The 17,896-nt window shown below is 41.5% G+C and overlaps 1 protein-coding gene across 1 annotated transcript in view; it reads left to right on the top strand.

Moving 5' to 3' along the window:
- Nucleotides 1-1,431: 1,431 nt before the first annotated feature.
- Nucleotides 1,432-17,896, top strand: part of LOC117520228 (LON peptidase N-terminal domain and RING finger protein 3-like) — a 59,791-nt gene continuing 43,326 nt past the window's right edge. Inside the window, exon 1 of the mRNA XM_034181538.1 lies at nt 1,432-2,199. Within this exon, the coding sequence (XP_034037429.1) occupies nt 1,518-2,199 (682 nt within the window). The 5' untranslated portion in view covers nt 1,432-1,517. The remainder of the gene's footprint in view (nt 2,200-17,896) is intronic.

Raw genomic sequence — 17,896 nt, 5'->3', positions numbered from 1 at the left:
TCACCCGTGTGCACTCAGTCCACAACCTTTATTTCACTCATTGGGGGAATGGACTCTTATCCATATAGCTGAGCTGATTGATTGATTTATTTCATGTTACTAGTAGAGTTACCCGTCTTTGCTTGGGCAAACAGTAGTTACCAAGTTGTAATCATTTCATGAAACAAACAAACAAACCTTACTTGTGTGAAGCACCTTGAGGCAGCACTGTTATGGCGCTACACAAACAAAATAAATTAAACTGAATGATATAAAAGCTGACACTAAAGCAATATTGAATATATGCATATAAAAAAACAACAAACTGGCAACATTTAGCGGGACTTAGCCTTCCGTCACCATGTTTATTACATTTATTATTCTCGCAAGAGTCTCGCAAAACCGGCTGAGTCTATTCGCCCGGCGGCTGGAGATGCAAAGCCGCGGCAAAACGTCTACTCGCCTGATCGTCGGCTGAATAAAACACAAATAGTCTATTCTACCATTGACATTTTGCTGAATAGAAGTGGTGATGGATGTGGCTTTCTGTTTTTATTTTCCCAACTTGTAAAATTTAACAATTTTTATTTTTTTTTTTAAAGGTTAGTGGACTGGGTTCCTTTGTGAATTTTTTTTATCCTTCTTTCTCTGTGATTCAGTAGATGTATTTCAGCCGGACATTTAACAAAACTCATGGACACTGTTTTTTTTTTTTTTGCAGTTACCATGTTTGTGAAATGTTGTGTGTTCTCCAAAAAAGCTAAAATTAAAACCCAAACACTCAGTCTGAGCAAAAAACACTCAGAGTGATGGAATTCTGCTGAGAGGAGCTTCTTTCAGACGCTGTTGGTCAGCGCGGTCGGACGGCGCTGTGACTTGGTGTGCTGAACCCCTCACACCGGCCAGAGACAGACAGTGAATAGCAAACTTCGGCTGTGGGTGCCCGGCCGCTGCCCACAAAACCCAGCAATCACATTCCATCAGTTGACTGAAATGATGTCATCATATTGCTAAACTTTTGCACAAATCTGTGATGGAAACCCAGTTTATGACAGAACATAAAGATTCATTTGATGTTCATTCATGTGCAGACAGCGATCTTGCAGTGTTGAATGATGCATCTCTGCACCACTGGGGGGGGGGCATATCCCCCATCCAGCCCCACCATGGAGCCGCCCCTGGAATGTGAGTCGTTCTGAGTATTGGACGGTTCGGCTGCGGTTCGGCTGCAGGCCTCCACACGGTGACCGGTCACGGTTTAGTGAACTACTTCCAGTCAGACTGATTCGTGCTCTTTGGACGCTCAGACGGTCGGTTACATATCAGACTGTTTTGTAACACTTTTCCACAGCCGTCCAATGAGAACAGCTGCACGGGTCACATGACTCAACCTTTACATAACTTTTTTTTTTTTTTTTTCTCTTTTCTCTCCCCCTCTTTCTCTTTCTGTGCTCCGTTCAGGGTTTTCGTTGGTAAGATGTAAGTTGTTGGTGTGAAGCTGCGCTGTGGCAGCGGGGGATCAGAACCAGAACCGACACATGTCACAGGTGAGTCCGCAGCACCGAGCGGGGATGGACCCGGACACCGAGGACAGCATGCTGCAGCTCGCAGCCCGGGCTTTCCAGGCGAAAAACTTCGACCTAGCGGCGGATATTTACGGGTGTCAGCTCGCGGACGTGGGAGATCCAGACAGCCGGCAGGAGCTGATGGTGAAGCGGGCTGACGCGCTCGTCTTCGGTGGCAAAATCGCCGAAGCCCTCGATGTGTACCGACAAGCCTCCTGTCCGGACAGACTGCGACCCGCGCAGCTGGCAAAACTGATAGAATATCTGTCCGGTAACATCAGGAGGCAAGACGGAGGCGACGGGAGAGGACAGGAGGCAGCCGGTGCCGCAGGTACCGGCCACGAGGAGCTGTGCTGCCGGATGTGTTCGAGCTTCCTGTTCGAGCCCGTCACGTTGCCGTGCGGACACAGTTTCTGCAGAAAGTGTCTGGAGAGGGAGAAGAAGCGCAGGCCGTTTGTGTGCAGGGACTGCAAGACCGGATCCAAAGAGAACGACGTCCAGAACTACAGGGTCAACGTAGTTCTGAGCAGCCTGCTGGCCAAGTGGTTCCCGAACCTATACCAGGCGGCCCGGCTGCGGCGAGAAGGCAACGAACTGTACGGCGACAGGAAGCTGGAAGCAGCGCTGGACCGATACAACCGAGCCGTATTGCTAGGTACACAAATACACAACCGAGCCGTACCGCTAGGTACACAAATACACAACCGAGCCGTACCGCTAGGTACCAAATACACAACCGAGCCATACCGCTAGGTACACAAATACACAACCGAGCCGTACCGCTAGGTACACAAATACACAACCGAGCCGTACCGCTAGGTACACAAATACACAACCGAGCCGTACCGCTAGGTACACAAATACACAACCGAGCCGTACCGCTAGGTACACAAATACACAACCGAGCCGTACCGCTAGGTACACAAATACACAACCGAGCCGTACCGCTAGGTACACAAATACACAACCGAGCCGTACCGCTAGGTACCAAATACACAACCGAGCCGTACCGCTAGGTACACAAATACACAACCGAGCCGTACCGCTAGGTACACAAATACACAACCGAGCCGTACCGCTAGGTACACAAATACACAACCGAGCCGTACCGCTAGGTACACAAATACACAACCGAGCCGTACCGCTAGGTACCAAATACACAACCGAGCCGTACCGCTAGGTACACAAATACACAACCGAGCCGTACCGCTAGGTACACAAATACACAACCGAGCCGTACCGCTAGGTACACAAATACATAACCGAGCCGTACCGCTAGGTACACAAATACACAACCGAGCCGTACCGCTAGGTACACAAATACATAACCGAGCCGTACCGCTAGGTACACAAATACACAACCGAGCCGTACCGCTAGGTACACAAATACACAACCGAGCCGTACCGCTAGGTACACAAATACACAACCGAGCCGTACCGCTAGGTACACAAATACACAACCGAGCCGTACCGCTAGGTACCAAATACACAACCGAGCCGTACCGCTAGGTACACAAATACACAGCCGAGCCGTACCGCTAGGTACACAAATACACAGCCGAGCCGTACCGCTAGGTACACAAATACACAGCCGAGCTGTACCGCTAGGTACCAAATACACAACCGAGCCGTACCGCTAGGTACCAAATACACAACCGAGCCGTACCGCTAGGTACACAAATACACAACCGAGCCGTACCGCTAGGTACCAAATATACAACCGAGCCGTACCGCTAGGTAACATATGTACAGCGGAGCCGTACTGCTAGGTACCAACACAGATGCAACCGAGCCGTACCGCTAGGTAACAACACACATAACCCTTCAAGTTATGACCACAATGTTTTACACACATATAACTAGTACCCCAGATATGTGTATTCTACAATATGAAGATTATCCATTAAATCCCTTCTTTAGTACAGCTCTTTGAAATTTTTTATTTTTTTGCGAGAATGGACAAACTGCCATTTTTGTGACGCCATAGAATGAAAATGAAAAATTAGCTCTGTATCCAATTTTTGACATTTAGTACTATATCTGGGGTGCCCAAATAGGGTGTATTCCAAATTTGAGCGTTTTATCTGCATTTTTAGCTGAGATAATGCCTTTTTACAAAATGGAAAAAAAGCTCAAAATGTGTTGGCGAGTAAAAAATAGGATTGTGGGTACTCTTATCAAAAAAATTGTATCTAAAAACTACTTGGAATTAAGCAGAAATATTTTGCACGTGTTCATCAGACATATGTAGGTACTGGTAAAAAAAAAAAAAAAAATCATGAAAATCCAAGTCGGTGACCTGGGAAATTTTTGGAAAATCTGATGATTTCACATGGAATGACACTTACTTTGAACTTACTAAATAAAGTTATGCACAAACACTTTTAATATATAAATGATTTACTGCCCTCTGTTGGAATGGCGTGTGAGTCCAGCATATAATTAGTAGGGCTGCAACAAACGATTATTTGGATCATCGATTAATCTGATGGGGTTTCAACACGATTAATCGGATTAGCGGGGAATTTTTTAAAAATGTGCAAGAGAAACAATTTTTCTCTCCTTCCATCACTTTATTTAACAACAGAACATTTTTGAAAACTTAAAATACTTGAAAATCAACAAATCGTCAAATGTCCCTTGGCTGTTGAAATATAAAATAATAAAGAATGAAGCAGTTTATATTAAAGAACAAAAATAATTATTTCAAATGACATTGCTTTATCAAAGTGCTGAGTTGCCATAAAACAACATTGAAGCATATAAATGTTATAAAATATATGGTGAAAAAAGAGGTATTTTTATTGCTGCAAATGAGCAATTAGCATAACCAGTTAACCATCAAACCTAAATCAAAAACTGTAGCTGACTCATTATATGTGCAACATTCTCTGTATAACTTGTAAACTATGTGGTCAATTCACAATGACACATGTGACTCATCCCACATATTCTCTCTCTCTCTCTTGTCCACTTGTCCAGTCAAAAATAAAGATTTGTTAACTTGCCCAGACACTGAGCTCTCCCCTTCCTCGCTGATGACTCTGACATGCTTTCGTTTGAGATGCATCATTACCGTCGTACTCCCGTGCCATGCGAGGTCCGACTTGTAAATGTTGCAGTTAACAAACGTCTTTGCGTTAATGTAAAGTGCTCCCACACTTTTGAAGTCTTGACTTTCTTCTGTCTACTTGCTTCTGCCATATTCTAAGTGTGTAGTTCTACGAAACAGCGTCTGATCTGCTCTGTGCACTGGTCACTTCTAGTGCCATAATCGCTCGACACAACGCATCAATGACACAATGTGTTGCCAACGCCTGTTGTAATCGAATTTTATTGATTCGTTGTTGCAGCCCTAATAATTAGCAACGTCCATTGTTCAGTGTTGTTAGCTAATATCCGTAGTTTCTCCAAAAATATTTGTCCTATCAACTTTCCATTTTCACAGCGTTCATCCTTGACCCAAAATACTTAAGCAAATGGCAAATGTCAGCTTTCTCTGGTTGCGTGATCGAAGCCATACATATGCACGCACACACACAGAGGCCACTTGGTTATTATAATATAGATAAGCAGTATTTAAACACACAAATGCATTGCTATCATGATATATATGTATGGATGGATGAGCTTTATTGTCATTGTCATTACAAGTGCAACAACAACGAGATTACGTCCACACTCACATTTCCACAGACAAGAAACAGCAGTTAATCCACAATTATTACTTGTTTACTGTAATAATGGCACACATCAGAATCAAGACAACACATATACGAGGTCTGTCAATAAAGCAACGGTCCTTTTTATTTTTTTCTAAAACTATATGGATTTCATTCATATGTTTTTACGTCAGACATGCTTGAACCCTCGTGCGCATGCGTGAGTTTTTCCACGCCTGTCGGTGACGTCATTCGCCTGTGAGCACTCCTTGTGGGAGGAGTCGTCCAGCCCCTCGTCGGAATTCCTTTGTCTGAGAAGTTACTGAGAGACTGGCGCTTTGTTTGATCAAAATTTTTTCTAAACCTGTGAGACACATCGAAGTGGACATGGTTCGAAAAATTAAGCTGGTTTTCAGTGAAAATTTTAACAGCTGATGAGAGATTTTGAGGTGATTCTGTCGCTTTAAGGACTTTTCATGGTGCGAGACGTCGCTCTGCGCTCTCAGGCGGCGTCATCAGCCTGTTTCAAGCTTAAAACCTCCACATTTCAGGCTCTATTGATCCAGGACGTCGTGAGAGAACAGAGAAGTTTCAGAAGAAGTCGGTTTCAGCATTTTATCCGGATATTCCACTGTTAAAGGAGATTTTTTGTAATGAAAGACGGCTCGCAGCCGCCGCGACGCTCCGCCACAGGAAAAACACCTCTGTTGAAAGCCTTAAGGACAAGTTGGAACATGTCCTGCTGTTAAACAATTTCTCATATACTCACTCCACTGAAAGCCATCAAAAGCCGCCTGGATTTTACAAATGGTTATCAACACGGAGGTGTTTTTCCTGTGCCGCCGCGCCGCGTCGGCTGCGTCCCGACGCGCGGACCCGTCCGCACGTCTTTCATTAAAAAAATCTCCTTTAACAGTGGAATATCCGGATAAAATGCTGAAACCGACTTCTTCTGAAACTTCTCTGTTCTCTCACGACGTCCTGGATCAATAGAACCTGAAATGTGGAGGTTTTCAGCTTGAACAGGCTGACGACGGCGCCTGAGAGCGCTGAGCGACGTCTCGCACCGTGAAAAGTCCTTAAAGCGACAGAATCACCTCAAAATCTCTCATCAGCCGTTAAAATTTTCACTGAAAACCAGCTTAATTTTTCGAACCGTGTCCACTTCGATGTGTCTCACAGGTTTAGAAAAAATTTTGACCAAACAAAGCGCCAGTCTCTCAGCAACTTCTCAGACAAAGGAATTCCGACGAGGGGCTGGACGACTCCTCCCACAAGGAGTGCTCACAGGCGAATGACGTCACCGACAGGCGTGGAAAAACTCACGCATGCGCACGAGGGTTCAAGCATGTCTGACATAAAAACATATGAATGAAATCCATATAGTTTTTGAAAAAAATAAAAAGGACCGTTACTTTATTGACAGACCTCGCACATTTGACATTGTTTATGTGCACTAAACTTGAAACAGTTGCAACACTTGTAGAAACAAGTCATTTCTTGGGAACATAAAAAAATTATACATCACCTCATGTTTTTTTTTTTTTTTTTATTATTATTATTATTATTATCTGGTGACATGCATTATTTGTATATGATATTAAGATGGTTAAATAGGAAATCTGGTCTGCACTGAAATGTGTGGTATGTGTCAGTAGAATACAAGTCTCCCTGAAAAAAGAAATTTTGGTGTTGATGTTTAATTGTAGAATTTTTGTCTTGTTAAACACCCCATCATTGGCAGGTGGTGTCGTCCAATGTCACAGTTTTCACAACAAAACAGAACACGTCCAGGTACAGCTTATGAAGTTCATGTAGCGTAAAATAGCCTCCTTTTCCACCTGGATAGTCCCTTGTTTGTAACGTCTGTCATTTAACCTACAGGTTTGTTTGTTGTTATTATTGTGTGATTTACTCTGAAGGTGCATGATACAAGCTGCTCGGGACAGAATGCACAGGGAAAGGTGACGATCAGGACTGTAGATCTGGTGATATCCATGTGGTCTGCTGTTCATTGGCCTGTGTGAAGTTGCACGTAACGTGTCTAATCATAAGCAGTGTGCACATGCACATAATATAACCAGATGCATCCTCATCATGACAGGTCTTATCTTGTGTGATGTCCTGTTTAATAGAATGTGGAGAACTTTCCTTTATTGTGAAGAGGAATCATGAAAAGTGTGTCTCCTGTAATTCTGGCCAGTCCATATTCTGTGCTGTTGTTATCCACTTGAATGCAGTTTTAGTACTTGATAATATGCTAATAACCATGTCACTAACTAACAGTCACATAACAAAGTGTCGTAATGAAGTGTGCCTGAGGTATCACAGTGTCCTGCACACGGTGTACCAGGTCTCTGCTGGTATATAAGCAGTACAGCCTCGCCATGTGTTGGATAACAGCGTTATGTAGGCTGGGCCAGTGGACCAAACATTGCGTAAGCACACATGGCTCCTCCCCTCCCTCGTTGTGTAACATCAAACAATGAATCAGTCAAATGTAGGTCAAGGGTATTATTGCCGGTCACCACTGGGAAGACTAATTCTGTTTCATACATACACAGAGGAGGTGGTGTGTTGATGAGAAACTGTGACTGCAACTCTGGGATCACCGGGGAGACTGAGCACCAGTGTGTAGAAACTCTTCTTCAGGAAAGAATTTTAGTGCAGCGGATAACTGAAACAATCCTTCAATTGTTGATGCAAGCACCAAATTAGGCAGAACTACTCCTTAGACATTACTCTTTTAAAAAAAAAAAAACAACTGGCCACTTGAATTTTCAGTAGGCGGCCAAGTAGGGGTCAACTGAAGAGTTACACAGGGGTCAAACTTTATAAATGCTCCTATCACATTGAAAACTACACCACATTATTTGTCTGATCATAAAGATTTCAAAAAAGTATAGTTTAGGCTATCTATGACTGAATGTTATGGGGTAAAAGCATGTTGACAAAGATAAATTTCAGTTTGTACAGGGGTCAAAAGTTAAAGTTGCTCCAGTTTTGGTAAAAAAAAAAAAGTGGTGTAAATTATTGGTTGAACTAATAGGATTAATATGTGGAATAGTTTTATTGCTTGGTCTGTAAAGTAAAGCTCAAACTATGTCAACATCCATTGGATTTTATTTAACGGCTGAGTGGATTCTTGTCATTTGATTGGTGGGTTATAGTTTATGTCATGTGACATGGATTATTTGTACCATTTGCCGTTGTGTCTCATTTACTCTGCAATAGTGCTTTTTAGCATGTTCTAATTCTGTATGAAATGTGCTACTGCACGCTCCGACCACTACGCACACTCACACTACCGGGGACAGCGTTTAGCTAACGTGGCAGAGTTTGTTTTGCTGACGGACGACAATTTGAATGAGCTAATTGACAGTTCTAATTCTTCTAACACACGTGAAAAACACAAATCCACCACGCCGTAAATCGTCTGGAGGCAGCTGCTAGGATGAGGAGCTGGACAAATTTTTGACGAGATTTTTCGCTGGACTGAGGAAAGCAGACTGTACATGAAGTCGGTGCACAGCATCATGGACTCCATCATCAGAATTGTTTTTGAAATATCTGACTGTTTTTGCAAATAGACTGAGAACAGTTTTGGACTCCTGTTTAAAGTTTGTGTTGGACTGTTTGGAACCTGTTGACGTCAAAGGACCAGTGACGCACACCAAAATGTGAGTCCCTTTTCTGTTGTTTATAAATTAATAAAATATCACATGACAAGGATCTATTTTAGCCATTATATAAAAAAAATAATGAATGTGTTTAAATTCATTATTTGTATACTATGACGTGCGTAATATGTTACCCTGTAATGTGATAACTCAGCATGGCACATGGTGCAAATTATTCCTTTTTAAAACCCTATTAGCTCCACTCATTCCAAATCTCATACACACATATACATACAGTTATATGCCAAAGTTTGGGCACCCCTGATAATTTTCATGATTTTCCTTTATAAATCATTGGTTGTCTGGATCAGAATTTTCAGTTAAATATATCATGTAGCAGATGAACACATTGATATTTGAGAAGTGAAATTAAGTTTCTTGTATTAACAGAAAGTGTGCAATAATTATTTAAACAAAATTGGACAGGTGCATAAATTTGGGCACCCTTGTCATTTTATCGATTTGAATACATTTAGCACTAATTATTGGAACACAAAATTGGTTTGGTAAGCTCATTGACCATTGACCTCCTTACACAGGTGAATCCAATCATGAGAAAGGGTATGTAAGGTGGCCTTTTGCAAATGTTTCCCCTCTTTGTATCTCTTCTAATGAGTGACAACATGGGAGCCTCTAAACAACTCTCAAATGACCTGACAACAAAGACTGTTCAACATCATGGTTTAGGGGAAGGATACAAAAAGCTATCTCAGAGATTTCAACTGTCAGTTTCCACTGTGAGGAACATAGTGAGGAATTGGAAGACTGCAGGCACAGTACTACTTAAGGCCCAAAGTGGCAGGCCAAGAAAAATCTCAGATAAGCTGAAGTGAAGGATGGTGAGAACAGTCATAGTCAACCCACAGACCTGCTCCAAAGACCTACAACATGAGCTTGCTGCAGATAGTGTCTCTGTGCATCGTTCAACTATACAGCGCACTTTGCACAAAGAGATGCTGTATGATGCTGTAATGCAGAGGAAGCCTTTTCTGCGTATATGCCACAAACAGAGTCACTTGAGGTATACTAAAGCACATTTGGACAAGCCAGCTTCATTTTGGAATAAGCTGCTGTGGACTGATGAAACTAAAATTGAGTTATTTAGACATAACAAGGGGCGGTATGCATGGCTGAAAAAGAACACAGCATTCCAAGAAAAACACTTGCTACCTACAGCAAAGTTTGGAGTGGTTCCATCATGCTGTGGGGCTGTGTGGCCAGTGCAGGTACTGGTAATTTTGTTAAAGTTGAGGGTCACATGGATTCCAGTCAATATCAGCAGATTCTTGAAAACAATGTTCATGAATCAGTGACAAAGTTGAAGTTGTGCAGGGGCTGGATCTTTCAACAAGACAACGACCCTAAACACTGCTCAAAATCTACTAAGGCATTCATAAAGAAGAAGGGTCCAAAATACCTTCAACCAGAATCCAGACTCATTGGAAGCTACAGGAAGCATTTAGAGGCTGTTATTTCTGCAAAAGGAGGATCTACTAAATATTGTTTTATTTTTTCTGTTGGGGTGCCCAAATTTATGCACCTGTCTAATTCTGGTTAAAGAATTATTACACACTTTCTGTAAATCCTATAAACTTCATTTCACTTCTCAGATATCTCAAATATCACTGTTTGTCTGCTATATGATATATTTAACTGAAATTGTTGATCCAAATAACCAATGATTTATAAAGGAAAATCATGGAAATTATCGGGGGGGGGGGCAAACGTTTACATACCACTGTATGTGTATAGTTAAGATTATTTTGAGAAAGCTTGTAGTTTTTCTAAGATTATGTTATTTGGTGCCACTGGGGTGCTAATTTATGTTTATAATGCTGATACGCTTTTAACATTTGTACTCAATATGGATACATCTAACAACCTATTCTATGGCAGAAATAAGCAGCCTGTAGTTTTTGGTTTGCACTTCAAAATGCATGCTGCAAGGCGGTGGTTTAGAGGCCAGAGCAGTGAAGAAATTTGTGGAAAGGTGTGTGTGTGTGTGTGTGTGTGTATGTGTATATATATATATATATATATATATATATATATATATATATATATATATATATATATATATATATATATATATATATATATATATATATATATATATATAAAATCTTCAACCACTTACTCCAATTAAGGATTGCGTGCGAGGTGTATCTATTTACATAATTTTAATGTTACAAGACAATTTAACTTTTGTAGAGGCAGATAAAGCATGTTTACGCAGTTAAGTATGGAGGTTATGTTTTCACCTCTTTTTGATTTTTTTTTCCATATATTCTTATGAAATTTTTACTGAAGATTCATATCCTAATAGGCAAGAACTGATTCAGTTTTCAAGGTCATAGGTCAAAGGTCAAAGTCAGGAAAAATCTTGTAAAATTGGAAAAATCCTTATCATTAACATTTAATCAACATTCAGAAATTTCTAACTGTCCAAAAAGATAAAATTTCTTTCATATTTGAGGTTGTTATGTAGGATGGTATCCTTTATTGTCTGACACAGTTTGATCTGGATCTGATCCAGATTACAGATTTTGTGCCCATTTAAATTTAACTTTGAAAACCCCATTTAATATATTTTACATTATATCTTAATCAAATGTGCCCCAATCACTCTCATATTTGAAAGTGAGGTCCACACTGACACTCATTATCGCTTGAGAAAGTCTGATCCAGATTGTAGAATTTGTGAACATTTGAATTGAATATTGAAAAGCCCATTTGGTGTATATTTGGCATTATATCTCAATCAAAAGTGCCTCAGTCACTCTCATTTGTGACAGTGAGGTGCAAACTGGCACTTTCAGTAAATAGACTTAAATTTGATCCGTATCTGATCTGTATTGCAGATTTAGCAGATATTTGATTCTTTTTAATATTGAAAAGCCCCTTTGATCTATATTTTGTATTATATTTTAGATTATGAAAAACCACATCTAACTGGCCTTTGACCTTGAAAGGTTTTTCCAAGGTAAAAATTTCAGGAATTGGAAACTAATGTTGGTGCAGGTTTGCACTCTAGAAGTGCGATTCTCAAGTTAATAAATGTATTCTGAAGTTTATCTAATAAATTTTGCTTTTTAAAGTTTTCAGTCATTATCCAAATACTCTAAACTGGCCGCATTTGTCTTCACAAATATTAATATTAATCAATATGAAAAAAATATTGCAGTCACATTTTTGGCTTATTACCCATCTCTAGCCACAGGCAGTACTGGTCGGTGTCACTGGAAGTATCTCTTGAAAATAGTTCATTAATACATGCCATTATCATCATTCTGGATAAATATTTCATTTGAATATCCTGTTCTAAAAGCATATCGCTGCATATCACTGTCACAAGCTCATAAAAGTGTGCAGTGGGATTTTCTTTTCTCATAAAAGTAAAGTCAGAACACGGAAAAAGAATAAACGCTGCATCCGATATGAACATTAGTCTGTCCTGTTGAGCAACGGACTGGAATGTGTTCCTAAATCTCTAACAGGCACATTTACCACATTAGCTAAATAAATTGCACATAATGTCCTGAATGAGATTTGGCACAGAATAAACCACCTGGTGTGGTTTAAAAGCAGTAACTAAATGAATGTGGACTGTTCCAGATGATTGGTTGTTTGATTAAATATAGCTGCACTTAAACACAAGCCTACCTGTTGTGATTACTGCCATGAGCCTTTGAAAAAAACTTTAAATAAGATTGATACTGAATGTTTGTATTGTTCTCACAATCATACTTTCAACTCTGAATCTAGCATGAAAAGCGAGTGTGAAAAGAGAGCTTTTTAACGTGATCTTAATGCATTTACTTTGTCTTGTTTAAAAAATCGCAACATTAACCCACACAAAACACAGGAAAAAAACATCTTCAATAAATCTAAGAAATGTCTAATGAGGTGCAATAAACCCAGTGAGTTCTGATCTGCTCGCAGGAGGTTCGCGGCGGCGCCACTGTTGGTCATAACATTAGTGATGCATCGCTGCAGCTGTTGATCCTCTATCACTGGATAATGAGGTGCGAGAGATACGCAATGCATGGCTATCAAAGGACAATGGCAGATTGGACAGTGTGAAATTGGAGTGAGTGTAAAAAATGCATGAAGCAACAAATTCCCCGGTGAAAATACACCATAGTATTGTTTATCCCTGCAGCCAACTGAAAGGTACAGCAGCCTAGTGGAGGGTGTGTTCAGTAGCGGAAGGCTCACTATACTTTAACAAAGTGGAATATAACATTCAAATAATGAATGTTTATGAGTTCAGTGCTACAAACATTTCATGAGGTGAAAGCTGGAATGTTTCAATGAGGGGAATCGCGTCAGAAATTAGTCCATCTCTTCATCCTAACAGCTCTTCAGACAGCTTATGGTGTGTGTGTGTGTGTGTGTTCGAAGAATTAGCAGCATCAATTAGTTCCTTCAAGTCGTCGTCCATCAGCAAAACAAACTCTGCCATGTTTAAACGCAGCCCCCACTTGTGGACAGGATTCGCAGTGTGCAATGGTACAAAACATATGGAACCAAACTGCACGCTAAATGCAACACAACACAAATGGGATGAATAATCCATATCACATGACATACAAAGCACCAATCGAATGACAAGGATCCACTCAGCCATTATATAATATACAAATAATGAATGTTTATGAGTTCAATGGTACGAATGTTTCATGAGGTGAAAGATGGAACATGCCATCTTTCACCAAATCAAATGTTCCTTCCATTGAAATAATGGAAAAAAAACATTTATGATTTATTTTATATAACGGCTAAAATAGATCCTTGTCATTTGATATTTTATTAATTTATAAACAACAGAAAAGGGACTTACATTTTGGTGTTCATCACTGATGCTTTGATGTCAACAGTCCAACACAAACTTTAAATAGGATCCAAAATTGTTCTCAGTCAACTTGGAAAAACAGTTAGATAGTTAAAAAATAATTCTGACGATGTAGTCCGTGATGCTGTGCACTGACTTTGTGTACTTTCAAAAAAAAAAAAAAAAAGACTTTGTGTACTACCTCAGTCCAGCGAAAAATCGCATCAGAAATTTGTCCAGGTCTTCATCCTAACTTCATCCTCTTCATCCTAACAGCTCTTAATGCCTCCAGACGGCTTACGGCGTAGTGGATGTGTGTGTGTGTGTGTGTGTGTGTGTGTGTGTGTGTGTGTGTGTGTGTGTGTGTGTGTGTGTGTGTTAGAAGAATTAACAGTCAGTTAGCTTGTTCAAATTGGCGTCCGTCAGCAAAACAAACTCCGCCACGTTCAGCTAAACGCCAACCCCACTAGTGTGTGGGTGGGGTTTGCAGTATGCAATGGTACAAAAAGTGTGGAACCAAATTTGCACAGTAAATGGAATCAAATTTTCACACTAAATGCAATGCAACATAAATGGGATGAATAATCCATGTCATGTGACGTACAAAGCACCAATCAAATGACAAGGATCCACTCAGCCTTTATATAATACAGACTTAATGTGGTATTGTTTTTTGATAAAACAGAATTGTGATTTAACAAATGTGTAGCTGTTTCAAAGGGCTCATTTACTTATTGAAGATAATAAGGTGAACTGAAAATAGCAGGAAAAATGGTCAGTGTCTTTCTTCAGTTATGCACAAATTTGCCAAAGGCCTATTGTGAATTCTGTTGTGACAGTTCATCATTTTTTAAAAACTGTCACCAGGAAGAAAAGTGTTCAGAGTGCTTCATAGTGCATCTATTTATATGGAAGCAGTGGTTCAACTCTCATCTTAAAATGGGTAAACTGAATTGGTGAGTTTATATGAACAATTGCTGATGTTGGAGAATGCCCAATGGCACACGCAGGAGACTTTTCTGGCTGGAAATCTGATCTGATTTGACTTCACTGAGTTATGAAAGTGAAATTATTGGCCACTTATGTAAGTTTAAAGTTGCATACTTGTTTCACTGAAAGTTGAGACACACGTGTTTTCTGAGAAGTACAGAAAAATGAACAGAGTTTTCTTGGCAGTGAAGTTGATTCTTGACAGAAGCACCGTGTTAAACTTGTAAAAGTCACCTGGTACAGCTCGGTAAAGCAGACAGCTGTTGTATTACGTAGCTCTGTAGTGACCCACATGAACTTGTTTGACTGAAGGATAATAAAACCAAAGTTACATGACTGTCTCTGTTTGGATTAGATAATGACATGAGTTGCCGATTTAAGCTGCAGTGGGTGTGTTGACACATTTGTGGTTATTACAAAAGGCACATGATTACAAATGGAATACTTTACTCACTAAACAATGAGAACAAAAACACAGTCAGTGATTTGGCTTTGACAGAGTCAGCATGGCCAGAATCTTGTATAATCTGGCAGTGCGCTGTACTTGTCAGTGTGGCAAAACCTTATTAAAGTGGAAAAGTGGTTAAAACAGTTACTTTTCTCGCTGTTTCTGCCAACTGACTGTTTTAGGTTATGTGATCACACCAGCTGTTAGCTCATGTCAGTATCTCAAAAAGTACAACACAGATTTAAACACTTTGTGAGGAGCTGGTCCTCAACTTACTTGGGCCCCACCAATACATCTGTTGGCTGATAATATTGCCCAATATGAACCTTCCATGAAATCACTGGTATCACTGTTATTTTTTTCAGATATGACTACTTTTATTTTACCAACTACACAATGCAGAAAAACACTCTGGCTGTTGGCAGTGATGTCATTGCATATTTGTCCAGCAGACGGCACTTCAGAGGCGTTGTTGACAGTGCTGTCAAGCATGGCCAGGACCCCATCACCCCTTGGTCACAGAGAGGCAAAACAAGCACCTGCTATTTATTCAATGAGAGCAGTCCTTTTACAGCAACATGAGATAAGTGGTTGCTGTGTCATGGGGTCAGAACACACAAGAATCGATCCATCCATTTTCTTCCACTTTATCTGGAGTCGGGTCGCGGGGGCAGCAGATCAAGCAAAGCTGCCCAGACCTCCCGATCCACACACACCTCCTCCAGCTCCTCCGGGGGAACCCCAAGGCGTTCCTAAGCCAGCCGAGATACTTAGTCCCTCTAGCGTGTCCTGGGTCTTCCCCGGGGCCTCCTCCCGATGGGACGTGCCTGAACACCTCTCCAGTGAGGCGTCCAGGGGGCATCCAGAAAAGATACCCGAGCCACCTCAGCTGGCTCCTTTTGACATGGAGGAGCAGCGGCTCGACTCCAAGCTCCTCCCGAATGACCGAACTCCTCACCCTATCTCTAAGGGAGCGCCCAGCCACCCTGTGGAGGAAACTCATCTCGGCTGCTTGTACTCGCGATCTCTTTCTTTCGGTCATGAGCCAAATCTCATGACCATAGGTGAGGATCGGAACGTAGCTCGATCAGTAAATCGAGAGCTTTGCCCCCCTGCTCAGCTCTCTCTTCACCACGACGGTCCGATACAGCGACCACATCACTGCAGATGCTGCACTGATCCGTCTGTCGATCTCATGCTCCATCCGTCCCTCGCTCGTGAACAAGACCCCGAGATACTTAAACTCCTCAACTTGAGGCAAGGACACTCCACCAACCTGAAGAGGACAAGGCACCTTTTTCCGGTTGAAAACCATGGCCTCGGGTTTGGAGTTGCTGATTTTCATCCCGGATGCTCCACACTCGGCTGCAAACCGCTCCAGTGCACGCTGAAGGTCCTGATTTGACGAAGTCAACAGAACCGCATCGTCCGCAAACAGCAGAGATGAGATTCTGTGGTTCCCAAACCGGACCCCCTCTACACCCTGGCTGCACCTAGAAATTCTGCCCATAAATGTAATGAACAGAACCAGTGACAAAGGGCAGCCCTGGCGGAGGCCAATGTGCACTGGAAACAGGTTTGACTTACTACCAGCAAAGCGAACCAAGCTCCTGCTGCGGTTCCCCGTACTCCCGGAGCACCCCCTACAGGGTGCCCTGAGGGACACGGTCAAACGCCTTCTCCAGATCCACAAAGCACATGTGGACTGGTTGGGTGAACTCCCATGAACCCTCGAGCACCCGATGGAGGGTGTAGAGCTGGTCCAGTGTGCTGTGACCAGTACGAAAACCACATTGCTCCTCCTGAATCCAAGGTTCGACTATTGGTTGAATTCTCCTCTCCAGTACTCTGGAATAGACCTTACCGGGGAGGCTGAGGAGTGTGATCCCCCTGTAGTTGGAACACACCCTCCGGTACCCCTTCTTAAACAGAGGGACCACCACCCCAGTCTGCCAGTCCAGAGGCATTGTCCCCGACCGCCACGTGATGTTGCAGAGGCGTGTCATCCAAGACAGTCCCACAACATCTAGAGACTTAAGGTACTAAGGACGGATTTCATCCACCCCAGGAGTCTTGCCACCTAGGAGCTTTCTGACCACCTCGGTGACTTTGGCCTGGGTAATGGATGAGTCCGCCTCTGAGTCCCCCAGTCTCTGTTTCCTCTTCGGAAGACGTGACGATGGGATTGAGGAGATCGTCGAAGTATTCCTTCCAAGAAGAATGTCCAGACTACAAGAATGTTTTATGTAAATGATGAGCAATGCGACATTGATCATGCTTCAAATCCGGCGCAAGGCAGCATGATCTACATTGGTTGGTTGTTGGTTATATTTATTTATAATGAAGTTCTTGTTTAAACTGTAAAAAAGCTTCAGTTACATTTCTTTGTCATAAGGTTTTGATAAGGAAATGTTATGAATATTGTCATTTTTTTTTATGCTTAAATTGGTATCGAAATTTTTTTTCTCCCTAATATCAGAATCGGCCCCTAAAATAACCATATCGGTTGGGCTCAACAAGTAACAATGACGCTTTGTTTAAATTTAAAAGATGTAGAAGAATCAATTTTGCGCAGTAGGTCAGATTTAATTTAAGGATAAAGATAGGTGTAGCAGTTCTGTTACCACTAAGATCAACCTTCATTGAGGTAATGTATGTTTAATGTAAATGTATGGTATAATGTACAGTAGTGTTCAGAATAATAGTAGTGCTATGTGACTAAAAAGATTAATCCAGGT

This window comes from Thalassophryne amazonica, chromosome 11 (genome assembly GCF_902500255.1).
Source record: "Thalassophryne amazonica chromosome 11, fThaAma1.1, whole genome shotgun sequence".
In the NCBI taxonomy this organism is placed as follows: Eukaryota; Metazoa; Chordata; class Actinopteri; order Batrachoidiformes; family Batrachoididae; genus Thalassophryne; species Thalassophryne amazonica.
This window is presented reverse-complemented; position numbering and strand designations above follow the sequence as displayed.